The sequence below is a fragment of the Necator americanus genome, chromosome IV (genome assembly GCF_031761385.1).
Source record: "Necator americanus strain Aroian chromosome IV, whole genome shotgun sequence".
NCBI classification, from domain to species: Eukaryota; Metazoa; Nematoda; class Chromadorea; order Rhabditida; family Ancylostomatidae; genus Necator; species Necator americanus.
In genome coordinates this window covers 31,255,007-31,281,038 of record NC_087374.1, presented here as the reverse complement: position 1 = coordinate 31,281,038, position 26,032 = coordinate 31,255,007, and the positions used below count along the sequence as shown (strand labels likewise).

Below are 26,032 nucleotides of genomic sequence, written 5' to 3'. Positions count from 1 at the left end.
ATGTCTCGTCATCCGCGCACAGTTTCGGCGTCAGAGCCGCTGTCGCCCGACCTCGTAGCCTTTATACGCGAATCCATGGAAAACCAACTGAAATTCGATCCACCCTACGTGTTCGTGATATTCGGTGCATCTGTAAGTTACAAGTGGTTAAAAGATTTGTCAAAAAAATATACTTAGCAATACACGATGGTCTGTAAATGAATTTTATATTTTATTTCCAAAGAGTATTTTTTTTTCCAAAGAATAGTCCCTCCAGAAGGAGGACTTATTTACTGTTTGAGTGCAAGACGTTTTCTCCATAAACCCAACGTTTGATGATACTCATCGTAGTCGATAATTTGGCGCTATTCAGTTAACGTGAGACATCCAGTGAGTATGGTCTCTGATTGCTCTCAATGTTTGTCATGATGCAGGTACTGAACGAGTGCGATCGATGATTTTTGCAACGACATCGCTCTTGGTCTTTATTCACAGTTACCGAAATTTTGGGGGGTCAGATCACTTGTCCCCAGTCAATTTGTAGTAGAAAAAAAATGATTAGTTCTTTCATTACCTAGGTTCCCTACGAAAATTTGGATCTGTATCCAAAATACATACGTTAACCATAGGTATCTACTAAATTTTTATGAGTTCTATGTGAAATTTATTTCTTTCTTTCGTTTCTTTCTTTTTCCCACTTTTTTCTACCTTGTTACGAAAGTAGCAGTCAAGAGCAACCTCTTATTCTCATTGCTTTGACACTTAAATGCAGCGTATTATTGACGTAGTTTGGAAGCCTACCGGAAAATATTAGTATTTGAGTGTAGATTACGAGTACGAGCGTTACCCCACTCAATTCCCCTTAATTGTCTTGGCGTAGGAAAAACGGCGTTTTTCCTACGAGGTGCGTGAAAACACACTACCTTTGTGCACGTGCGGCATCCAGGAGCGGATAGAATCAATGAGGTCTCCACAGTAGCCTATTCACGAATGAATAGACTATTGAGGAAATCAGAACATGTACAAAAGTGGCCCATTCTAAAGCGGGGACAAACGTTTTCGAAGCCATTTTTCATCGGAGGAATTGACTCCGAACTCTATGTTTTCCCACAGAGACACCAACATCGTTAGTTTCGTGATATGCTAGCCTTAAAGAATACTTTTAAAGAATTTTTATGCTCCGTGAGTGATGAAGCAAAACGATAGGAATTTAGCCAAAAACTAGGTTGAAGAGTGATAAAAAATATTTTAGTAGTTTTCGTTCAGGGTGATTTAGCGAAGAAGAAAATTTATCCGACTTTGTGGTGGCTATGGCGTGATTCTCTTCTTCCGTCCAATATCACTATCGTTGGATACGCTCGATCAAATCTGACGATGGAAAAATTGCGAGCATCGTTTGAAAAAGCTTGCAAGGTTTGTTGACTTTTCTTTTTTTTTTAAAGCGTTGGCCGTTCCGGGCTGCAAAAACTGTTCCTTTCAAGCATTGTTTGAACACTGTCTTTAGGTTCGTGACATCGAACAAGAAAAGTTTGAAGAATTCATTGGGAAGTGCATCTACTTGCGTGTAAGTATTAATATCCCTAACAATTACTAGCCTAACACTACTAACAATTTAGCCTACAACTTTACTCTATTACTGTAATAGGTCGAATATGCTTACCTTTTAGGGCATGTACGATAAACCGGACGGTTTCAAGAAGTTGCAAGTATTCATTGACGAGATCCAAAAGAAAAGCAATGATCGTTAGTTTTTTTACTCCCACAATTCTAGTGATCCATTGCAAAATTCGTTTTTTTTTTTTCTTTCCTATCCAATAGTCACCCGTAATCCTATAGTCAGACCGGTGTTGAACGGTGGTAAGAGGTCCCACAACATACAAATTGCGTTGCAGAAAGATAATTTTGCTTCCCATTAAGCTCAACAGCGCGTTTTTTTTTGTCTGAAGGGTACTACCTATAGTCGGGTCAAAATGACGTGAATCACGAGTGTGGTTGCGGTGCATTTGCGTACGCGCTCGAAAAGGCGCGATGGAGGCAGCAGTTGGAACCGAGGTGGGACCGTCGCAAACTGCAGCGGTGGGTGGTGCCAGCAAGGGTTTAACCACGCTCCACTTAAAGGCATCACCCCACGAATCTGAGGTGGTGCAGATTTCAGGTGGAGTATTCGTATACGGGATGGGAGACTACGGAGAGGGGGGTGATTCCGTTCATTTCTTGCTAATTGCCGTAAAAAACGGCCCGGAAGATGCGGCGCCGCACAAGACTGGCACGCTCCAATCGAACCTCATGTACAAAATGGTGCGCCAAAACGAATGAAGCCGTATCTTCCGGGCCGTTTTTTACGGCAATTAGGAAGAAATTAACGGAATCACCCCGCTCTCCGTAGTCTCCCATCCTGTATACGAATACTCCACCCGAAATCTGCACCACCTCAGATTCGTGGGGTGATGCCTTTAAGCACGTTGAGAGAAGCCGCGTACGCAATTGCGTACTTGCTTCATGTCGTTTTGACCCTACTATAGATGCCGCCCCATAGAGCTATGAAGTATGGAGTCACGAGGATGTATGCGAGGAATGATATATAGCGAAAGTGATCGAAATCAAGAGGAATAATTACGTTTTGGGAGCCTACACTGTGCTGATGGAAAATGAAGATTTACATGATATTTAAAAACAGTGTACTTAATACTATTATATATTACATATCAGGCAGTGTGATGGTTCAGTGAGAGTGAACGAGCAAATCTTTTGAAGAAATCATCCTCAGCAAGCAGCAACTCTCAGAAAAAAAATCTCTGTTAATTCCATTCTCCCTGTATGTTTATAGAATTTTGAGATTGTTTGTACAAGGTTATCAAAAACTAGTATACTATTCAATTTTGAGTTGTTTTTTTTAATGTTCCATAGAAGACGATTTTTTTTTCAGAAACCAGGAAGTTACAGTGGTGAAGCTCCAACTTTGCAGAGATTGTTTTTGAATGAATTAGTGAATATCGTGTACGGTGTGGTGCCGTGATATTCTTCTCCGCATTGTGAAAACAGAACAGTTATTTCAACTTCATGTGAATGTTAATTGTAAGCCTTTCGAGTGAGAAAGAAAGAATCGTTATCGGACTGATGGAATTTTGATCCAGTCTTTTTATCCTGTCCCAGAGCCTTCATGAAAATCATTTTCTTCCGCGGCATGGTTCAGTGTTATGTATTTTTGTAGTCGAAATTATTGCAAATCCCTTGAAACATGGCCCACCCTATGCTCAAAGTTTTTGAATTTTTGTCGTTTTGGAATGGAATTCCTCTAGAAAAAAGTGCTGAATCGACACACATAACTCAACATTGTTAGCGAAGAAATACACTCATTACAGAACCGGTGAACCGTCTCTACTATCTCGCACTTCCACCAGCTGTCTTTGAGCCAGTCACTACCGAACTGAAAGAACATTGCATGGATTACGGGTGAGCTTAGCGGTTTGTGAAAAACGGAACCAGCTTATGTTGACCGCTTCATGCATGGGTAGGTGTTACGACTTTGGTCAAAGAAGCGATGATTTGGTTACGATTTGGTTTGGATGTGTTAAGATATCCTAATTCTAACTCTACTTTTTTTTCTTACGACCATATTTTGCTTAGTGATTCATGGACGCGTGTGATAATTGAGAAGCCTTTTGGGCATGATTTGGAGTCATCGTCGAAGCTTTCTAACCACTTATCGAAGCTTTTTAGAGAGGTATCCTATGCTTATTAACCTGCTCATGGAAGATATGTTTTTTTTGGAGTATTAGGAGTTTCTACAAATGTTGATTTGTAAAAAGTTTTAGGAGCAACTTTATCGCATCGATCACTATCTCGGCAAGGAAATGGTGCAGAACTTGATGGTCCTGCGGTGCGGTTTATATCATCTATAAGCTCCACTATTTCCACGACATTTGTCTAAATTTACGACAATTCCAGGACATTTATCTAAATTTACTTACTACCCTACTATATTACTCTTTTATATATACTCTTTGCTGTCCAGATTTTCAACGAATTTTTTAAAATCTCAGACAGAATTTGAGTTCGTTTAGATTTGGCAACCGCTTCCTTGGACCGTCGTGGAACAGAGACAATATCGCAACGGTGACAATATCGTTTAAGGAGAATTTTGGGACCAAAGGAAGAGCAGGGTATTTTGATACAGCCGGCATCATAAGGTTAGCTATTTTGAAGTGAACATCTACAAATTACAACTGTGGATCCATTTTGCAGGGACGTGATGCAGAATCATCTGATGCAGATACTAACTTTAGTGGCCATGGAAAAACCGGCTAGTTTGAATGCGGAGGACATCAGAGATGAAAAAGTAACGTGCAAATATCACTGTATGTGATAGCGGTTTCTTAGTTCTGTTTCAGGTGAAAGTTCTGAAAGCAATCAAACCGGTGAAGTTGAAAGATCTCGTTCTCGGACAGTACGTAGCAAACCCGGATTCTGAACGTTAGTTCTTTATAGTCCTTTTGCTTCAACTATTTTTATCGTTGAGTACCAGTTCATGCATTTTTCTCAAGCATCGACACCGTGAGACGAATACAACCTCAGATTGTTTGAATTCCTTAGTCTTTCCTAATTTGAATCACTCTCTATGGATGGGGCAGAACATTAATGGATCAAAGATCCGTTGCTGAAATTGGGAATTTCGCTTTTATGAATTGGGCATCATTGACAGTTCCTCGTTCTACTTCTCGGGAATATTTGAATGAAAAACGTTAATTGATTTTAATCTCTCATTTACGGCGGATATTTTTAGGTCGCATAGGTACATAGACCACAGTTTTCTGCTATTCGTTTTGGATGAAAGAAAATTATGTATAAACCATCAGGTATGACAAAATATTTGAAAGCTAAAAGCAAACATTCCCGCTTCGTCTAAAAAGTGCTTCTGGTACTCATCTTCATTCATAAATATGTGGGGACACTTTGAAAACTTTTGGTGTTTCTCATTGGTGAACTTATTTTATTTTTCGTATGTATATTGTATTTTATAAGCATACGATACAACATTTTGGAAATTAAAGACTAATTTCAAATCTCGAGTAGAAAGGAATGCAACATAATACATTTTGAAAAGTAAACGTAGGAATTAAAGGTATCAACCCACGAATCTGAGGTGGTGCAGATTTCAGGTGGAGTATTCGTATACGGGATAGTAGATTATGGAGAGGAGGGTGATTCTGTCCATTTCTTCCTAATTATCGTAAAAAACGGTGCGGAAAATGCGGCGCGCGCATAAGGCTACCGCGCTCAAGTCGAACTCATTGTAGAAAATAGCGTAGCGGAGCGCTCGAAGCCGTATCGTCCGGGCCGTTTTTTACGGCAATTAGGAAGAAATGGACGGAATCACCCTTCTCTCCCTAATATACGATCCCGTATACGAATACTCCACCTGAAATCCGTACCACCTCAGATTCGTGAGATGATGCCCTTAAGAAGACAATTTCTTGGCGCATGAAAACTGAAGAAGATTGCATTTTTACGTTGATAGGATAATTCATTGCAGATCCAGAGGCTTCATCAGGATATAAGGACGATGAAGACGTGCCGGAGGACTCAATAACTCCTACATATGCATTAGCTGTCCTTCACGTCCATAACGAGCGATGGGAAGGAGTTCCGTTCTTTTTGCGTTGTGGAAAAGGTTCTATACATTCTCCTGAATCAATGAAGAGACGGATTCTCAGTATTTCGACTCAGTTTTTCTTTAGCGCTTAACGAAAACAAAGCGGAAGTGCGAGTGCAGTTCAAAGAAGTGAATGGTGATATTTATCCTCCTGGCGAGTTGAAGAGGTCTGTCAACATATCAGTCTTAATTGTGTTTTAATAAATTGTATGCGTATGATTTTCTAGGAGTGAGTTTGTCATGAGGGTCCAACCAAACGAAGCTGTTTACCTCAAATTAATGACCAAGAAGCCTGGCATGGGATTTGGTGTAGAAGAGTCGGAGCTTGATCTCACTTATAACGCGCGATACAAGGTAACAACCAGATTACTTACTTGTTTTTTCTTCGAAGTCTTTTTATCTTAGGAAACTCGTTTACCCGACGCCTATGAACGTCTTTTCCTCGAAGTTTTCATGGGATCTCAAATCAATTTTGTTCGAACCGATGAGCTTGAGAGAGCTTGGAAAATTCTCACACCAGTCCTAAAGGAAATCGAAGAAAAACGAGTACAACCTGTTGAATACAAGTTTGGAAGGTAAGTCGCTGTGTTAAGGAACTCGAAATGTTTCATTCTGCGAAAAGCTCTACTTTATTACGGGAGGCTGTAGTAGGCCCTGATTACTAAACAGAGAGATGAACAGTACGTGCTACCGTATTGACTCGTATCCTTCAATTCTTTTATACGAAGGCGAATGATTTCTAAGTATTCCTATTTGGTTTCCAAGACCACATTTCGACAGCTTGTAAAGAACCGCACAACTGTGCTGATAAGGACTGCCGGAAGGTTCTTCAGATGTTCAGGCTTGATCCTTTTGGAACCGGATGAAGTACGATTTTTCACCGATGCGTCGGACTTCGGGGGATCTTTGGGATGGCATCTTTTCTCAAGTGGTGAGGAGACAGGTGATTGGGCTGCCGAGGAGATCGGAGTAAAAGTCATGAGTGGATATTTTCTCACCTCTTTCTCGATGCTGAGGTTGCACCATCTGGGCTGCGGAAGGCATTTTTGTTTTACGATAGGCGATGTTCCGACGAGTGTCACGAATGCACTTTTTGCTTCTGCAGCTTCAGCCACTACTGCAGTTGTTCTTTCTTTGACGTCTTCTTCGTTTCTCTGCAACACTCCGCGAGCTCGGAATTAAGTTCACGGTTCCCTGCAGCTCGTGAGCCATACTGTTGAATTCACTGCTGTTTTTGAGACCACATAAATCGATACTTCGTAAGCCGAAAAAGAAGAAAAAAGAGTATCAAAATCAAGAAAAAAGAGCTCCGAAGACCCTGCAGCGTGTGGAGAAGAAAAATGCTTCTCCAAAGATATAACGCGTTGGAAATAAATCGTTTTCGTCATTGGATTCTTAAAACTACATTATTCTTGGCATCTTTATTGTTGCGATGAACTACCATCGTGTTTCTTTTTTCGTTTGTGATCCTCTCTAAGCAAAAGAAAAAAATTCCGACGAAGCTTCGAATGGAAGGGAGGAGAAACATCTTCATGAACTTCTTGTTGGCTTCCTCGGTATACGTGTTTCTAGTCCTGTTTTTGCACTTTTGCATTTTAACCTATTTATACTGAGCTGATCGCCCAGCTTGTCCGTTAAGAACAGAGCAACTTTTTCCTCCCTATCGATCGATCGTGATTGCCGATGTTTCTTTCAGCATCTCTTGACCTATGTCCTAGATGTGTTTCGGAGCGGAAATATTTTTTTAGCTGAGAAACGTAAAAAAAACGTTTCGCACGTTTCTCCTCCTTAGAAGGATAAGGAACGCATCCATTTGTTTCTAATATCAGTTAGGCCGCTTTCGAAATCTACACCATCAACCAATGCAATCTCTTTCCACACCTTACAAGAAGAAGTGATAGTTGAGGAGGTTGGAATGTTAAAATCTACGTCAACTGTGTCCATCCGGTAGCTCCAGGCAGTCCAGGGAGTTCATCTGGAAAATGAACGTATGTGGCCGTTCGATTAGTAGCAAGTTGAGATTCTCCGTTCGCTAAATGGAGATAGTGGAAAGGAGGGTCTTCTACGTCATCGCGGAGAACGTACATAATCACAAACGACCGTGGCAGTGAAATAGATCACCTCATTTCATCATCATCATCATCATCGTCATAATCATAATCATTTTTTCATTATTGTAGGACTGTTCAGTATCCAATATCTGAGGTTTTTAAAAGGTTGTTTAAGTCATATGTGGTTATAAGGCTAATTATTGGCCGCGCTTTTTTTTTCTCCAACTTCAATCGTCCGCTATCTTTTTAATTTTTTCCTCACAAAAATGCTAATAACTGATTGATCGAATATTTTCAGTCGTGGTCCCAAAGAAGCAGACGAAATGATGCAAGCTTACGGCTACGTGTTCACGGGAACGTATAAATGGGTGTCTCCGAACAAGTTATGAAACTATCAAAGCCAGTACTAATGCTCCTAGACCTACTAATTGGATCAATTTATACAGTATTAACTGTGATGCCAGTTCTACGTTTGTCCCATATAGTCTGTAACATTTCTATAGAATTTACACATTTAATAAAAAAATCTTTATTGGTAATCATTAATGAATTTATTCAAAACGACAGACGACTTTGGTTTCTCATCCGAAATCGTTCTCAACTTTAGAGTTTTTATGTAACGGTTTTGATAGCATGTAAGAATAGTAGACATGGTTGGTTTGTTTCTTCGCTATCTTCAGCAAGTACGTGCTTAAATTTGTTCCTGCGTAGGGCACTCCCCTACCGAACATGCTTCAAGACTTGCTGTCGGTGGAACTCGAGAAGCATCGCTCTCCGCTGAAGCGGTGACGCACGATTTCTTGATCGTGCTAATTCCAGCTGTTCCTCTTGGCCCAGGTGTGAACACCCTTTGCGGAGTGGCCACCTGCAATGAATTCTCCTGTTCCTTCAGGAGTAGGTGTAATGTGCATAAGGAGAGTATTTTTCTGACCTCTGCAAGATATTGATGCTCCAATAATTGATCTATTGTGGCCCGTTTCTCGACTTCTCGTACTGTACACATCTGAATATCGAAAACAAACGAAAGAGCTGCTTAGCACGAAGCAAAATAATGTTTCAGATTGGCCGAAAATCGTTTTTGCACTTTCTCACATTTGTTTTGTACTAGCTGGCTGCAGCGCTGCTTCACGGCCGAGTTACGAGGATTCTTCCATGTAAACTACATCACTTCGGGTTATTTTCACTAATAATAAGGAGCGGCAGGCGCAGAGGAACGACGTGTTGAGCTGTTTACTCTGGCACAATTTTCGATATTTAACCATTAAAGATATGATGGGACAGAAATGTGTAGATATAAAGAGAAGCTATAGGTAGCTCGGAGATCTGTAAAAAGGCTCCTGCAAACCCCGAGCATACCTCCGACCATGCCTTGCCTGAGCAATAGCGATGAAGTGTATCCTTGGGCAGGTTCATTGCCGTCGCTGCACAAATAGCTGACTCTCCCCACCTATCGCTGATCTTAGGGTGTGTCGCAGGCGCATTGAAAATGATCCTTATGTCTCTTTGTAGTGACAGAACGTTATTTAAAGACATCACTCCACGAATCTGAGGTGGTGTGGATTTCAGGTGGGTTATGCCTATACGGAGTCGTAGATTATGGAGAGAAGGGTGATTCCGTCCATTTCTTCCTAATTGCCGTAAAGAAACGGCCGGAAGATACGGCTTCGATTTTCTACAACGAGTTCGATTGGAGCGCGCTACTCTTGTGCAGGCGCCGCATCCTCCGGGCCTTTTTTTTACGGCAATTAGGAAGAAATGGACGGAATCACCCTCCTCTCCATAATTTACGATCCCGTATAAGAACTCTGCACCTGAAATCCGTACAACCCCAGAATATTCGTGGGGTGATGCCTTTAAATGCAGGATACCATGAAATTGACGATGTCGGCATCTCTGAAGGAAAAGATAGGGTTAAGGGTGTAGAAGGAAAGATTACGAATATGATCGTCATCCCGCTTCCTACTTTCTCGCCTCCTTTCATCTGTGACTCATCTCCCCCTAATTATCCCGAATAATGGAGTGGGAAACCGCCTTTTTGTATGCTTTTTCTTACGTGGTAACATAAGAAAAGGCTGAACTTGACGTGAACTTTGTATGCCTTGTGGGTTTCCTTAGCAGCCTATAAAGCAGCTATAAGCAGTTTTGACGTTCCTTGTAGGAACACACGTACATAAAGACTGTTTCCCGCACCGTTTCTCAGGACGACTGGTGGGTGACGGTGGTGATGCTGGTGCTCGTAATCTAAACTCTTATCCCTACCTTTTGAAGGGATCTCAACATCGTCAATTTCGTGGTATGCTGCTTCGAAGTGCATACTAGGATATGGTTCACGAACTACTAAGTTGCTTTAGAGAGTCAGACACATCCACTTTTTGAGAAATTTTAAAGTGGAAAAGCAGTTATTGAGGAACTTAGTAAGATCTAACGTCTGCTGCTTTTCTTTTCATGTTCATTAATTGTATAATGTACAATCTCACTGCTCTATCTGGAAGCAGTGGTCAGTTCTGAAACGTACTCACCTCAAGAAACTCGGTTATGACAGGGTCAGCTCCAATATCATGCTGTATTCGAACATTCGGGTCCAGTATTGCCATCATCTGAAGTTTTTAGTTTTTATACATAAATATTACCCCATCTATCAGCGTGAGAGCTAGTAAATAGTGGTTATTTCAAGCTTAACCGTCGTATTCATATGCAAACTGAGGATACTACCGTAACACAGCCTTAGTATTCTTTACACATTTTCGTTTCCATATTATATAATGATACTACTTCATCTTCTTCAGTATAAATAAGTAGCAAAGTCACTTAAGAAAGTGAACACTGTGTGCCGAAACTGTACTAATTTCTAAAATTACAGTCAGTCGAAGTGACCCGAAGCGTGGCGCACCCTGCGACGCGATAGAGTCAGCGGTTGCGATCGGGGAGGAACCATCGGTCGCTCTGGAGTCTTGGAGAAGTTAGCAATGGTCTATCACCTGGATCGCAACCGCTGGCTTCTTCGTCCGGCCTACACCACACTTAGTCGTTTTGAGCCGGCTGTAGCAATTTTTACATCATTCCTGCTCGTAATTATATTTTTCTCTATGGAACCCTTTCAGACAAGATGGTCATGGCAAACTGTTCATAACTGGATAATGAAATATGTGAGTTTTGAGGAACTTAGCTACGTTAGCCCGCAAAATAAATTGAATTAAAGGCATCACCCCACGAATCTGAGGTGGATTTCAAGTGGAGTATTCGTATACGGAATAGTAGTTTATGGAGAGGAGTGTGATTCCGTCAATTTCTTCCTAATTTCCGTAAAAAACGGCCCGGAAGATGCGTCACGTGCACAAGGCTGACACGCTCCAATCGAACTCGTTGTAGAAAATAGTGCGCCGGAACGCTCGAAGCCGTATCTTCCGGGCCGCTTTCTACGAAAGTTAGGAAGAAATGAACGGAATCACCCTTCTCTCAATAATCTACGATCCCGTATACGAATATTCCACCGAAAATCCGTACCACTCCAGATTCGTGGGGTGATGCCTTTAAGCGAAGCGGCAAGATTTTCTGCTATAAAAACCTATGGGGAACCTATAACTTATAGGACTTCGAAGTCTTAAGGTAGAGAATTTCGAAAAGCCACTGGCGACAAAAATGCATAATACCACAGTTTTATATGACCCCACAGAAAAATATCACGATTAGAGATGATTACAGCAATGGCGATAGCGAATTAATGATTTTATCGAGTGTTAATTAGAGACAGCATACAAAGAAATTGACGATGTTAGGATTTCTTAATTAATGAAAAGGTGGGATTAGTGGTGTAGATCACGAGTGCGATTGCGTTCAGTTTCCCCTAATTATCCTGAAAAAAAGGCCGTCAGCAATCCATTGGTTGTTCGCACGCGGATGCGGCGCGTATGCCTATGCCTGCGCTCGTATAGGTAGCATGTGGTTAGGTAATACAATTCGATCGATGAGACCATTTCCTACGCCGTTTTTTTCAGGACAATTAAAGAGGATTGGGTGGGATTGCACTCATATACGTGATCTGCACCGCTAAACTCATCTTTTCGTGAAGACATCTCCACACCGTCGACTTTGTGACATACTGCCTTTATTTTTCCCGCTGATAGCGCGCACGGGTGTGTCTCGCTGCTCGGCTGAGAATCGACGGCGCCAAGAGCAGTGCGACCTCTAGTAGCGATCTAGCGATTGGAATATTTTTGCTGCTGGACACCACTTCACCAGCTATTTTGCAGCAGTGAAAAGTTATTTACTGAACAAAATTATGACCTCTTCTTAGTTCATTTTAAATTTTGGAACTTACAGTCTTTTCAGGATGCTCAGTAAATGGCCTTCTCCCGTATGTCATCTGATAAACCACGATTCCAAACCCCCATATATCCACCTTTTTTGTCAGCTGTGAAGAAATAGTCTATGTACGAACATTTGTTGTAGGATAAGCAAAACCTTGTATGTCCCATCGCTTTGCGGCACTATTTGCTCCGGCGGTCGATTAGATCCGAACATAAAATTTCGTATAATGAAATCCTATAAAAGTTCATGACAAATTTTTGGATGGAATCAAAAAATTCTGAACAATTTTCTAGTAGCCCAGTTATTGCAGACAACAGACACCGTATAGCTTTTAGTCGACATGTGTACTCTTCCGACCTTCTAGCAGCTGGATGTGTCATGCACCTGACATGAATGTTCAAAATGAAAGAGACGAGTGAAACTAAAGGTGTGTAGCGTTCTTCTCGTTTTTGTAGTTTGTTCCAGGATGGAATCACTCCCTGTTGTTGATTGGCTTCCGGTTTAGTTCGCGAACGGTAACCGCAAAGCGATTAGCTGAACTCGTTTGAAACGCTCTTTGGATAGAATATTTTAACGTACCTCCTTGTCTGATAAGGTTGCGGAGAGACCCAAATCTATTATTTTCAGGACCCCTTGAATAACAACAACATTTGCAAGTTTCATATCAAGATGAAGGATAGCTGCAAGGGGAAAAAAAACTTCCAATAGTTGAGATACAATCATGAGATCAACATACAGCGATCGTGCATTTCTTTGATGCCTTTTGCAATCTGTAACGCAAACGATCTGGTGGTTTCTTTGTCAAATTTCCCCTTCTGCTTCATTTCGCATTCAAGATCGATTTCCCCTAACTCAAGCACCATACGCAGAATCATTTCACTTGATAAAAAATCGCTGAAAAATTGTTGATTCAAATCTTTAATTTCGTTACAACTATTTGGGTTACCCAATAGGACCATTATGCGTTCATGTATCCAGTCAAAAAAAACTGTAGTGAACTACATCAACTGTAGTGTATCACATCCAGTCAAAAAAAAAAAACGATTTTCAAAAATGTAACAACTTAAGTGCGCAAGAAGGTAAATCCAGAGTATTTTGGTAGGAGCTACTGAGTCCTCGTGTGAAATATATAATCGTCAATGATATGTGTGAAAAATGGCAGCGCCTTAAAATTTAACGAATTCGTCGAAAATTAGCGACATCGACTTCATGTGAGGGTTATTTCTTGCGCAGCTAGATAGTTTACGAGTTTTGCCGTGTGTGACTTATGAATACGATGTCACTTTGTCTTATCTTCTAATGATATTATCCAGTGGGGCACACGTCGGATAACGGTGGTATTCTGACCGACTTATGCGAACAGACAGGCCTCATCATCGCTTCCACGTTTAAGAGGAATCATCAACGCCATCAGCCAACGTGGCAGGGGTCAACTCGTTTGACACCTGAAGACCAGCGCGAGGGGAAGATGAGAACTCTCAAACTTCAGCTCGACCATGTTCTGACGAGCAACATTCCTCAGTGAGATATCCGAGAACCTGGAGCTGTTTGGGAGCGTGTGGCTCTGACCACCGTCCAGTTCTCAGCTTCAAGTTACCTCCCACAAGAGAAACCGAGGAGTTCCTTTTCAACCGAAAATCGACATGGCAGATCTTAAAGTTGGAGTAGGGACTAGGAAAAAGCTTAGCGACTTCACAACGTGCATCCAAGACGATCCAAGGGAAACTATCGCGGTTCTATTGCCGCGGTAGAAGCTTGCCTTCGCATTTGCGTAGACAAGATCCACGTACAATTCTGTATATGGCCACCGCCCGAAGCAATGGCCATTTCTACCAAGAAACGCGTCAAAGAAGGAAGTTGTGTCGTCAACGGCAACAAGACCGTGATAACAAGTGGACGCCAAAAGCTAAGATGTTTGAAAAGGCGTGGAGGGACAAGAAACCGCGGAAAGCCCATGCTCTAATAAAGCAGTATAGAGGTAGTATGAAAAGATGTGCTCCAATCCTCAACAATGCCAATGGAGTGGCTCTCGGTGAAGCAATTCTTCCAATTTGGAGGAATCACTGCAAAGCCTTGCTGAACCGACAAAAGCCGTCAGCTCTTAAAATCAAGCTCGTTCATAGACCGACATATGCGATCACCGACCGTATCGGAGGTTCTCGTCTGTATCCAAAAGACGAAAAATGGAAGACCTGATGGAGACGACGGAATTAGGTCAGAAATGCTGAATCAAAGTTGAGGTGGTGAAAACGCTTTCGAATATTCCGTAGCGCACCGTTGGTTCAAAGAGTTCCGTATGTGACTGAAAGATTCGAGTTTTAAGAAACGCACCACTATGGAGTCAAAGAACTTCTTAAAGAAGTAGAGAAAGTTTTGGAAGGAAGAAGAAGGGAAAGATAACATATAAATGGTTGTCTGTAAAAGAAACTTAATCAAACTTAACATTAGAAAATGTCAGATTTTATTCTGTTCCGGAGTCGCAACCAATGCTGTGATGTCTTAACTAAACATATTAAAAAATTTCCAACTACTACAGCTGCTACGTAACAACCATTACGAGACTCAAAATTTTGGGACGTTATCAGCTTTATGTTTCTTGATGTTTTATTCCCGAAGAAATTTCTGCGTTCTCGCTTCATATTCGGCATTTTCGTTCTTTTACGTTTTTTCACTTTCTAAATTGCTAAAATGCTATCTTTTTGTTCTTTGAATCTTCCTAGAGGTCCAACTCTACCACGTAATTGCGATACAAGCACAGCCATGAGCTCAGTGGTGATGGTTGGATGTGGCTTGTTGATCGCAGCTAGCCTAAGATATCCTCTAGGCTCTGGAGTACCGACAGCCACTTTACAGGCACTTATTCGGCCGCAGATAGTCGGCTGTGGGTACATAACGACCGACCCTGCATCCTGCCCACATCGTCTTAGCACCATGAAGCTGCCCTTTACCGATCTCGAGTACACCGACGATGTTGCTATATTCGCAGAAAGCAGCGCGGAAGTTCAACATGTTGTCAACCTTGTATCGAAGCTAGATGCAGTCTGTGGACTTCGTCTACGCCCTGATGAGTGCAAGCAGATATGGGTCTCTTCGAGACCCCAAACAGGAATAAAAGTGGATGGACAATCGATCAAACTGGTCGATGAGTTCTGTTACCTGAGCTGTATGTTGAAGAACAACACCAGCTACAAGAAAGACATTCAGCAAAGATGCGCTGAGACCACTTCTGCAATTAACTCCTTAACAAAATGCCTGTGTTCCACCCCTATCACCAACGAAGTCGATCTGCGAGTCTACCTATTTGCAGTTTACCCCATCATGATGTACGGATCGGAAACTTGAACAGCACTGTCAATGGTGATGGAACGGATTGATTGCGCGGAAAGGAAGCTGCCTAGATGGCTGCCTGCGTAATTTTGGCTTACGGTATGCCACAGTGAAGATCTTTACGCGGAAATCGATGTGGTGTATGCGAGATGGGATGGCGTGTTGTAGATATCAACATCTTGCGCCGCCATTGAAAGTAACTTCCTAAATCGTCTTCACTTCTTTGGGAATGTTCTGAGGGGAACAGCAGATCGTCTCGTCCAACGAGTTCTGAAGAGTGTGTCGAGGTCAAGTTGGTAAATGCCAACTGGCCGAAAGCGGAAATTCTAGACTGAGGTGGTGAAGGAGGACATGAGGACACTCGACGTGTATAGGCAGTTCAGGCGAGACACTAAAAGACGAATGAATTGATTCTGCGCAAGCTGTTGCTGAAGATCGGGAAGGTTGGCTAGAGCTATGCTCAAGGACGATGCACCTCAGCGAAGATGCGGCCATTTCCGTTAGGGGATAATATCAGTCCGCAGGATAAGTCAGGTAAGTCATTACATCATTAGTCGTATGAGCGTGATGGTAGCAGACCGTCGTACATTAAAAATATTTCACTAGCAGTGAGTGTGCTGCTACCCTCATCTCGCCTGCATCTGACCCCATAAGTTGAAATCCGTAAACGTCGTTGTTCATGCCCAGCTAGATAGTCACTCTATTCACTATTTATATCATACACTTACATCACTATTTATTTTTGTGTTTTGTGCGTTATCCGCCATTCTGCGGACATCAATATCAAGCTATACGAAATGGGTGGTCGTGTTGAACTTCTATGCGACGACCTTAAGTGGAACCAAACATTTTGGGTTTATCTTGGCGTTTAGACATACTCTGAGCTGTATTCACAAAGAGGTTTCTCCGATTTGCTCCGAACCACAGAACAAATAATACGGTAAACGGCTTCCAAGATCGCTCAGTTTCAGGTTCTGACAAATAGACGGGAGACTGCAGAGACAACTAGTAGTTTTGTATATGTTACTGTTACTGAAGATTCATTATCAGGGTAGGTGTTTGTATTAGCACTGTAAATTTGTGTTGGATTTCTCCAGAAATCTGAGGTGATCTCCAAATCCGCATCTCTGTAAACATGCTCGAGTTTTTTTTAGGATAAAAACTGAAGCTGATCTCATCAAAGTTAGCTCTCCCAAACACTCCGCGTCCGTTGGCCTAATCAATGTTGTCGCTTAGCAGTACAGGCGTTATAAAAGAAAATGTTGTGCTAGATTTGTCGAATCAGTATGCAGCAGTACGACTATGTGGCTACTGCATTCCGCCGAATCTTGAATGAAATCATCTGCGTACACTTCCAACTGATTCTTCATCGCAGATCGCTATTGCAGAACATGTTTTCAGAAGAATCGTCTGCAGTTACACAGGTTCGTTCGTATGGATTCGTATTCAGGTTTTGCAAACTTTCTTTCAAAATGCACAATCCAAACCTTCCAGACACATCACCGCTCATTTACTTTTAAGCTCGAAAATTTGGAAATTCTATCGGAAATCAATGCCCCAGAACGAAGGGGAATGAGTGGGAAACTTACTGCGCCACCAAAGCTATGATGTGAGGAGCACCGCTCAATGCTTGTAATCGCTCCACTTCTCCTCGATAAATAGCCCCATTGCGTTTAAGGCTTGCCTCCTTCAATGCGAACTTCATGCCGTTGTCCTTTCTTGTTACATGCCACACCTACCAATACATCATCAATGATAGATCTTTGTTCAAGTCTTGTTATATCAAGAACTCACTGAGCCGCTTCCTCCTTTGGCTAGTTTCCTTCCTTTGAAGTAAATCACACCTTCGATTTCAATGCAGTCCACTTGCTGTTGGCATATCTAAAAATTACAGGAAGTTCTACAAATTTATGGAAGAAGGCCCAACCACTTGGCTTTTTCTATCTTCTGGGGGAAACTCTTGCTCCTGTGATTGAAAAGACTTTGTGGTGCTTTTTTCCTCCCTGAATTTATAAGAGACTTAGCAAAAGATTGTTCCAGTAATATCTGCATTGCACCTCTCGATACTTCTGTCTATTCTCTGACTCTTTTCTTTCACATTCTTACGACGTTTCTTTTTGACTTTATCAAGTTTCCGCCGTCTTTCTTTTGAGCCAGACCTTCTACCAGCACTTTTACTTTTTGAGTGCTCCATAGACTGACTACACGTGTTATCCTTTGAACTGAAATTATTAAAGGATATTAAAGGAAAACAGGTGCAATTTTGATCTAACCGTGCAGTGCTGCACTCACTTATTTAAGAGACGTAGAAACGTGTTCCAGTACATGACGAGCTGAGGCCTGACCAGTCCTTGTCGAGTATGAAAATACAAATGACATACAATCTTACTTGCTATTCACAAGTTTATGTTTGCAGACATACGTCAACAATGATATGATTGTTTTGTTGTTTAATGGGAACATATCATGAAACTGATGGGGTCTTTGTGGAACAATATAGAGTTTGGATTCTAGCATACGAATATGGGCGTGGCTACACTCAATTCCTCCCAATCAACCCCAATCATCCTGAAAAACAGCTTGGGAAACGGCCTAGATTCCTGCGAGGTACGTTAGAACGCGCCACCCTAGTACACATCCGGTTCACCTAGTAATTTATTCAAGGTTTTTGTTTGAATAGACTGCTGAAGGGATCTCATTGACTGTCGACCGCTGCTCATGGAGGAGCGGTGCCTTCAAACGTACCTTGCAGGAACCTGGGCCATCTTCCAGGAGGATTAGGAAGAATCAAGCGTGGTGTGCTCATACTCCTTATTTACAAGCTGAACCCTACATTGTCCTGCAACGACCCCAACATCGTCGATTTCGTAGTGTCGTACAACCGGTAGTTTTTATATCGTGTTATGTAGTAGTGGGTTTATGCCTGTTAATCCTCATTAGAGCGTACTCGAGCACGACAGTACCTAGTACTGGATTTAGCACTTGTGCCTAATTAATAGCGTTAGGACGAGAAGGTGAGCAAGTCGACAGATCTAGCTGATAGATATGTAATTAAACTTGAGTGATAGTTCAATGAATAACTTTCGAAGTTGTAATTCTAACAGTTTTAGTGAGAAAAATGCGAAATCTTTTGCCATTACAAACACTTCTGAGCCAGATACAACATGATGTCAATGACACCAATAGTTTTGATTTGATGTCAGGAATTTACGGAATCTGCAGAAAACCCAGCTTGTTCGTCGCGAATTGTTTCTTCGCGGCGTTTTGTCAGTCGATGCAGGACAATCCGCTCCAAAAACTTGTACATAACACGCAGCAGTGACATTCTCGATGGTTCAGTGGCGGATAACTTCTTGTGGAGAGGAATTGTGATAGCGTGTCTCCATAAGTCAGGCACCCTTTCGTTGATCCATTCTGAAGGGACGATCCTCGTCATCTCAGGAATGCTAGAGGAAAATATATTCGCATTTTTAATTCCGTCGTTTCCACCAAATTTCCCATTCGCAAGTACAAGCCTATTTTTAACGGTCAAAAACTTCATTCGCGCTATCGTACCAATAACGATCATGACATATTGAATCAGCTTTCATTTTCCGCTAATACAAATTGACGAAACGTAGAAATCTGATGGGACAGATAGGGTTCGGGATATAGATCACGAATATTGGGGTGGCGCCACTCAAGTTCTTCCTGTCGTCTTAAGAAAACAGCGTAAGAACCATATTTGTTCCTGTGAGGTATGTTAGAATGTGGCATCTTTGTTCATTCTTCGGGTCCTTAGCAGTGCCTTCCTTGGTTTCACTTAGATAGGTTGCTGAAAAGACCTCATTGATTTCCTACCACTTGCTCACTCGTCGTTTTTTCAACGTCCTCGAACTCACGTCGTTTTTTTAAAGAAAAATAAGGAGAAGTGAGCGGGGCCACGCTCCTATTCATCATCTGCGCCTCAAACTCTGTTATTCATATGGTTTCCACACTGGTATGTGAATTTGATACTCTGCATTGGTTTAACATCTATTGTACTTGTTCCTCTTATGTCAGTTTTCAGTACACAATGCATATCAACGTCATCGTTTTAACTACACAATGTTTATCAGAAATGTATGTATGTGCAAAATCCGATACTTAATTCTTCCACGTAATGAGAACGACATTCTGAAAATGATTGATGTTTACGTAATGATCGCCATTGTTGATTGAATCTTTACATAAACACCTTAAAACTTTGCTGCAAAATGCAAACATCGTTGTCAACATTCAGCTCATAACTGAAAAGAGAGCCAACGATGATTAATGTAATGACGCAAACCTTACTTAAAAAAAACTCTTTAGCAAATAAAAAGTCACCTTCTGCCTTTGTTTGCTATTGAACTGACTCGCAACGTTGCATTTTCTTCAGGAGTCCCTACTTCGTACTCCTTTACATTCTTAGGTGATTTCTAGAACGTATCGAGTTGCACGAATCCTCTTGCTCAAAGAGATACCATATGTACTCACTATCACGCTGTGGATAGAGCTTAGGCCTGATGTCGATGAGGTAGCGCTAATTCCTGAAGAACTTCTCAAATGTGATGTTTTCGAATTTAACGAAGTTGTTCTTTGCTCCGAACTGAAATACAAGATATTCAGAGCTAGTGTTGAATGGAAGTTTCGCATAGTTGCTTTAAATTTATCATGAAAATTATCGTCTGAAAGTTATAAAAAATGGAGAGATTGGAACAAACTCTTTGTTCAGACATCATACATTGCTTACGTACAGACGTAACAACATATCATGTCTAAATGACCGCCACAGATTTGACTTGCACCGTTCCAAAAATTTTCCGAAACAAATTAAAATAAAGATTTAAATCCAAAAGTGGGAAAGAAGATTTGCAATAAAATTGTTTTACAATCAAAAGGTAATCGCTCCGACCTTTTCTTTGCATTCTATTGTGGAAAAAATATTCAATATAAAGAGATCCTCTCTGATATGCTTCGAGATGAGATATGTAACAAGAAATTGTGTGGAGAGAGAAGTTTCTTACCGAGGATTCGTGAAATTAGGTCGCTGAGCAGTCTCTATCGTGGGAAATTTGCTTATCAGCTGATACCAAACGTCATTGTTTTAGTTTGTGCGGTTTTCTAACAACTTTTTCACTCAGTGACATGAAAAGTTGCACTGACCTTTCCGGGATATTGTAGACCACGTGATCATGATCGACTCTAAGCCCACGGCTGTTCAGCTCGGCCATTGTGATAGGCCTGAAATAGTGTTGAGAAGGGATCTTAGGAATTCCTATGATCTGAGAAATAGCTCCAATTGTTTCCGGCTGTTGAAGTCAGTTAAAAAAAAACTCCTATCATCCTCAGATGTCTAATTACTGGAATTGTCCAAGGGACCCTATAAGGATGCATCGGCATGGGACAGAATGCGGACAACGGGGAAAAGGAGAGCACATAGTTTGATGAGATCCTCACAAACTCGTCGCAATGTCGAGGAAGGAATCAGTTCGAATAAAGAACTTGTAGAATCTTTCGGCAGCATAATAAAGTGACATCTCCAGAAATATGTAGGCGGTGAGCGCAAGAAGAGCACTGCAATTTTAGGTGGTTTCTCTGAAACACGACCGCTAGTCCCGTTGCGAACTCTTTTATAGAAGAAGGATATTTGTGCTTAGTGCTTAATAAGCAACTCGAATTTCCCTTTAAGATCATCTGACTGATTAAAATCGATCATCTATTGTATTGATCCACATCGATTAATTTCTTTCGAATCCAGCTTTTGCTTATTTGCAGATGACAGAAGTTTAGCAGGCACGATTTTGACGTAGAAGTTGTGCGAATTTTCTTTATTTGTCTAAATTTTCAATCCTGAACCAATACGTAACTAAAAGCTGAGTTTTTCTTTCACCCACAGGACAGTACTAGGCTTAGAATCCTCAGCAGATATTCCTCTCCTATACGTGTGCTTCGGAGTATCTCGAGTAATTTTTCCGCGTTTTAGTAAGGCGATTTCGTCGAGGTAACGCCTTAATATGCTGAGTTTGACAGGAAATTACACTTTTTGCAAAATGTTTGTAAACTTTACGAGCTATTAGAAGCACCACTTGATGAGAGCGTTGTCATTGGACTTTGATTATTGGTAGGAACAACGTACTCCTGCAAGAAAACATGAATCTATTGCAAGAAAAGTTATCCACAATTTTCACTTACAGTATTTTCATCTGAGTCAAATGCTACGTGGTTAGATTCTTGAGTTGTATCTGCATGTGTTTTCATCTTGTTTGCTTTGTAGGATGCGGCAGTCTTCATCTATAGCACCTCAAATTGAAAGTAAAAAGGAAGACTATCCAAAATGCAACAACCAGCTGTGAGAATTTCAAAGTGAATATGAACCGTACTTTCCTTCCACGATCCGATACAAATACCTCGAAGTTACTGGATGAAAACAGTGTCAATGATAATTATCATGATCATGCTGTATAATAACGGGATTAGTCTGTCACGTGTGTGTGTGTATGTGTCTGTTGTGTGTGTGTGTTACGAAATTCTAAAAAAGAGTGCGGTGGGTCTCACGGCGTCGAATTGGTGCGCCGACGCCAGATAGCTGTGTAAAATGAGGCGACACGGGTCCTACGGCGTCGCGTTGGTGCGTCGGCGTCGTAAAGCGGTAAAATGGATTGACGCGGGTCCAACGGAGTGGAATTGGTGAGTCGTCACTGTGCAGTAGTATCGCGCAGTAACTTCGTGCGAATGTCGCAAAAGGTAAAGGGGAGATGCAACCGTTTTATATCTGTGGTCACTGCGCGCGTTAGTTTTCACCTCTTCTCCTCCGCGCGTCTATTTCCTTACACGTTTGTTTGGTAGCACGCTTTCCTCAGATAGTGGAAACACGAATGAAACCGGCTGCTTAAAGAGTTGCTTACAGGATCTGATTTTACAAGATAATATGGTACATTGTTTGTATCAGTACGGTGATGCTATTCACGTCATTTTATCATCAAACATCATTCTGTGATTACTGATGGGGTAAAACAGGAAGAAAACCCATGCTTAGGGTAATGCTTTCAAATTGTGTCTATATTATATTGGAAACGAAGGAGTGTTTGAAGCTGAAATTTGAATGTTCTCTGAAATGAATGTCAAATGTAGAAAAGACGCGTTAAAAAGAAAACTTTAAAATCTTTCGCCTAAATTTATAAGAAGAAGGAGAAGGCGTTATTAGAAAAGCACAATTCTAATTCTGCAGAAAATGTGAGTATTATTAATTTTCATTGATCAGTGATGGCGAGCGAAAGGAACACTACAGGGAGTCTGAAGTCCGGCTTTAGCTGGACGTTCACACTGGTTCAGCAAATAAATGTGCTTATATTATAGTATGCATCCAATTATCGAACACTTTCCGTAAGAATTATCAAATAATGATAACTCAAAATGGAGGTATTCTGTAACTCGTATCAATCCTGTTCTCCTCCGAGTTGCTGGAACACTTTCATTTGTCCAGACCACGTGACAAGGTTGCCGATAGGGTCTTTTCTCTTCAAGGGACTCAGAGCTTCGTGTTTTGATTTCCATGACAGTGTAGAAAATGTGTGACTATCTGTGAATCTGCGATTCTGCTGTTGTCCGTTCAATATCGCTTGGAACGGAGTGAGACCTAGCATCACCCTTTCAGTTTATGCCTTTGACCCCGACTGCACTTTCCTTTTTCTTGCGAAAGCCGTAGATGCTCAAAGTGTAAGGAGTAGGAAGACCGGTGGTCTTGAATAGATGAGCACGGAGCTGGTTACTGTTGTTCATCGAACTAAATTCTTGATGCTGCTATAAGCTTACCAAGCCGCTCGTTTCCTCCTGCCACCTCGGAGATCAGGTCGTTCATCATGCTCATTTCCTAGATGTAGATATGCTTAATTGGTGCACTCGAATATATTTGTTTCGTTGGGCGTGAATGTGGGATCAGAGAACCGTCCTCTACTCAGGAACATCTTCCTTTCCAGGTTTAGCTGAAAACTGATGTTTCTATTCGTTTCATCAAATTTGGACCGCACCCCTTGCGCCTGCTCGATGTTTCAAGTTATCAGAACGATGTCATTCACGGAAAGAAGAATGTGTATCTGTCAGGCATCAACTTCCACTCTCATGTTATTCCATCCCTATCCTAACATTCTCGAGAGTGGCCCTGAACATTTTGGGTGAGGTTGTGTCATCCTATCGAACCTCTTTTCACGTCGACTGTGTCATTATTATCTTGTATTGAAATTTTGGTCGTGACGTTAGTACTTAACTTATGAAGTACCTTTATGCTTATGAAGTACCTTTATTTCTTGGTTATTCAAGGCTTTCATGACCGCTTCAACTGAAAAAGCTTTCTTCAGGTCCACAAATGTGGGACGCAACGGCATCCTACACTCTCACGATACTTCTCAGAGTTTTGAAACGATACTAATTTGTTCAACCGTCCTGAACCATTTTCCAAATCCTGCTTGCTCACATGGCTTTCCGTCGTCAGAAATTCATCAACAAATCAATTCAATCCAAAATACAACAGGATTGCTGTTCTTCCACTGCTTAGGAACCCTGCATTCTGACAGATAACAAGCGAATAGCCTCTCTAGGGTATTTGTAAGGGGTGGAAGGAATCTATCCTGATGTTTAAGCTTGATCGTGGCGCGAAATGCTCCGACATAATGGAATGTCGGACTTCGGAAAAGAGGACACATTTGTCGTCATTATCTAAATGAGACTCAACACTAGGCAATCGAGAAAGCTAATTGTGAATATATAATAATGTGCATAATATATAGCATAATAATATATTATACATAATATGAAATATAATAATACAACATCCACGTTCGGTTTTTAATATTATTGATATTGACCTGTCTTTAATACAAAATCAGTGGAAACGTCTCAACTGAGGTTTTTACACATGTTGGTCCCAAATTGTCCTAAAAAATCCTTGATCTTCTGAAACAATCTGTAGTTGGGGATTTTGCAGTTAAATATTTTTAAAGCACGCTTTACTTTCCCACAATAGTATTGTGCTAAAATTAGTGTTGGCAGAGCGATAGGCCGACGAAGCCGGAAGCTCGTTGTGACATTTATATGCTAAAGATAAAAATTTACGTGTAAACAAGCATCACGATCATGCCACATAATAACGAGCTTATTTTGTAACGTGTATGTGTCAGTCAGGAGATTCCAAAAGGGAGGGAGACGGGTCCAACGATGTAGGAATGGTACGCCGGCGCTACATATCTATAAAATGGGTGCGACGGGTCCCACGGCGTCGAACTGATACGCCGTAGTGCAGTAGTGAAGCACAGTAAGTTCGTGTGCATGTCGCAAAAGGTAAATGGGTCGTTCTAACCGATTAATAACCATGGCCATAGCCAGGGTTGTGCTTCTCTTCGATGTCTCCTCCACATGTCTATTTCTCAGCACGTTTCCTGCAGGTTGGTAACATGCCTTCTTCAGATAGAGGAAACAACCATGCAAACGGCTGCTTAAATAGTATCTATCACTTTACATGATCTCACTTGGGGCCTTAGCTTTATCAGTACGATGATGTCTTTCACGTTATTTTATGTTAAACATCATTCTGTGAGAACTGTTGGGAAAAAACAGGAAGAAAACCCATACTTCGAGTAATACTTTCAAATTGTGTCTATATTATATTGGCATCGAAGGAGTGTTTGAAGCTGAAGTTCGAATGATCTCGAAATGTGGAACTGACGCGTTTAGAAAGAATACTATGGAATCTTCCGACTTTATTTATAATTTAAAAAAAAGATTAAGGAAGTTTTGTTAGAAAAACAAATCTAGTTTCACAGAAAATGCCACTACTATTAAGTTTCATTGATCGGTGAAGGCAAGTGAAGCGAACACGACAGAAAGTCTGAATTCCGGCTTTAGCCGGATGTTCAGACTGATATATATATATATATATATATATAAATTCATTAGTTACACAAAGCTCCTACAACGAGTGACGTAGACTTTTGCGAATCCGAGTTTATTCAAATTGCTACAGTGAAGACATCCCGTCTAGGTAATTGATTGCTACCTCATTGCTGAGGACCTGGTTCTACTACATGTTTAAGCAATCGGCGTGCTCTCTGTGCACATACGGATCATATAACTTGCACTGTTATATAGCGAAAGCTACCCAGATATTCCAAAAGGTGCTGTCATCTAGAACATAGGTGGAACGCTCAAAGGGAGTATGGAATCTTTGGTAAGAACCGTCTGTTTCGTTACACAGAAACAGCGGTCATTCTAGATTAACGGTACTTGAGCCAATCGGTGTAGGCAGAAAAGCTAAGTCTCGCAGAATATGAAACAGTGACGGGTGGATGGATTCTGTGCGAGATCTTGTTGTAGATCGAGAAGGTCGGGGAGAGACATGTTGAAGGACGATACGCCTTGGTCCAGCTCGCCGAATAAGCCACTACAAGAATTGGAGTAGACATGCCCCATATCAAAGTAACTGGCTAATATTTAAGGTCAAAGGTCAGATAAAGTCACTAACGTACCAATCCACTTGATGAGCCAACACGTTTCTCTGCAAATCGTAGTCGTTTAGGTTTTTGTAGCGCATGCTGCACAGTAGGAACTTTGTGTTAGAATATGTGGTAAAATTTGCGACATTAAAATTGTATAAAGAATAAAGGATAAACTGTCTAGTGTTAATCAATCCGCTTGGGATCGGTCACCACGATCACTTCAA

The 26,032-nt window shown here is 41.3% G+C and overlaps 6 protein-coding genes across 7 annotated transcripts; 3 read left to right on the top strand and 3 right to left on the bottom strand.

Moving 5' to 3' along the window:
* On the top strand, positions 1–8,072 carry RB195_003346 (uncharacterized protein; the record flags this gene model as incomplete). The annotated part of the gene is made up of 15 exons (XM_013435727.2): positions 1–132; positions 1,246–1,392; positions 1,484–1,543; positions 1,647–1,722; positions 3,342–3,432; positions 3,607–3,703; positions 3,795–3,859; positions 4,044–4,169; positions 4,225–4,318; positions 4,371–4,452; positions 5,513–5,650; positions 5,718–5,799; positions 5,860–5,986; positions 6,038–6,207; positions 7,982–8,072. The coding sequence occupies 15 exons, from the start codon at positions 1–3 to the stop codon at positions 8,070–8,072; spliced, it is 1,578 nt and encodes a 525-aa protein (XP_013291181.2).
* Positions 8,073–8,374: 302 nt separating this feature from the next.
* On the bottom strand, positions 8,375–17,645 carry RB195_003343 (uncharacterized protein; the record flags this gene model as incomplete). Of its 2 annotated transcripts, none has more annotated exons than XM_064200954.1 (12): positions 8,375–8,548; positions 8,615–8,686; positions 10,203–10,280; positions 12,002–12,094; positions 12,145–12,225; positions 12,571–12,671; positions 12,728–12,885; positions 16,908–17,053; positions 17,113–17,199; positions 17,246–17,321; positions 17,376–17,540; positions 17,611–17,645. In XM_064200954.1, the coding sequence occupies 12 exons, from the start codon at positions 17,643–17,645 to the stop codon at positions 8,375–8,377; spliced, it is 1,266 nt and encodes a 421-aa protein (XP_064056835.1). The 2 variants fall into 2 exon arrangements, with proteins under 2 accessions (XP_064056835.1, XP_064056836.1); XM_064200955.1 differs by having other exon boundaries at positions 17,113–17,187.
* RB195_003345 (uncharacterized protein) lies at positions 13,792–14,187 on the top strand (the record flags this gene model as incomplete). Its single annotated transcript, XM_064200957.1, has 1 exon — positions 13,792–14,187. The coding sequence occupies one exon, from the start codon at positions 13,792–13,794 to the stop codon at positions 14,185–14,187; it is 396 nt and encodes a 131-aa protein (XP_064056838.1).
* Positions 14,752–15,333, top strand: RB195_003344 (uncharacterized protein; the record flags this gene model as incomplete). The annotated part of the gene is made up of 1 exon (XM_064200956.1): positions 14,752–15,333. The coding sequence occupies one exon, from the start codon at positions 14,752–14,754 to the stop codon at positions 15,331–15,333; it is 582 nt and encodes a 193-aa protein (XP_064056837.1).
* Positions 17,646–18,517: 872 nt separating the features above from the next.
* RB195_003342 (uncharacterized protein) lies at positions 18,518–18,886 on the bottom strand (the record flags this gene model as incomplete). Its single annotated transcript, XM_064200953.1, has 1 exon — positions 18,518–18,886. One exon carries the CDS (start codon positions 18,884–18,886, stop codon positions 18,518–18,520), a length of 369 nt encoding a protein of 122 aa, XP_064056834.1.
* Positions 18,887–19,443: 557 nt separating this feature from the next.
* Positions 19,444–21,612, bottom strand: RB195_003341 (uncharacterized protein; the record flags this gene model as incomplete). The annotated part of the gene is made up of 8 exons (XM_064200952.1): positions 19,444–19,473; positions 19,535–19,586; positions 19,666–19,757; positions 19,816–19,927; positions 20,485–20,562; positions 21,216–21,329; positions 21,389–21,459; positions 21,514–21,612. The coding sequence occupies 8 exons, from the start codon at positions 21,610–21,612 to the stop codon at positions 19,444–19,446; spliced, it is 648 nt and encodes a 215-aa protein (XP_064056833.1).
* Between the last annotated feature and the right edge of the window lie 4,420 nt (positions 21,613–26,032).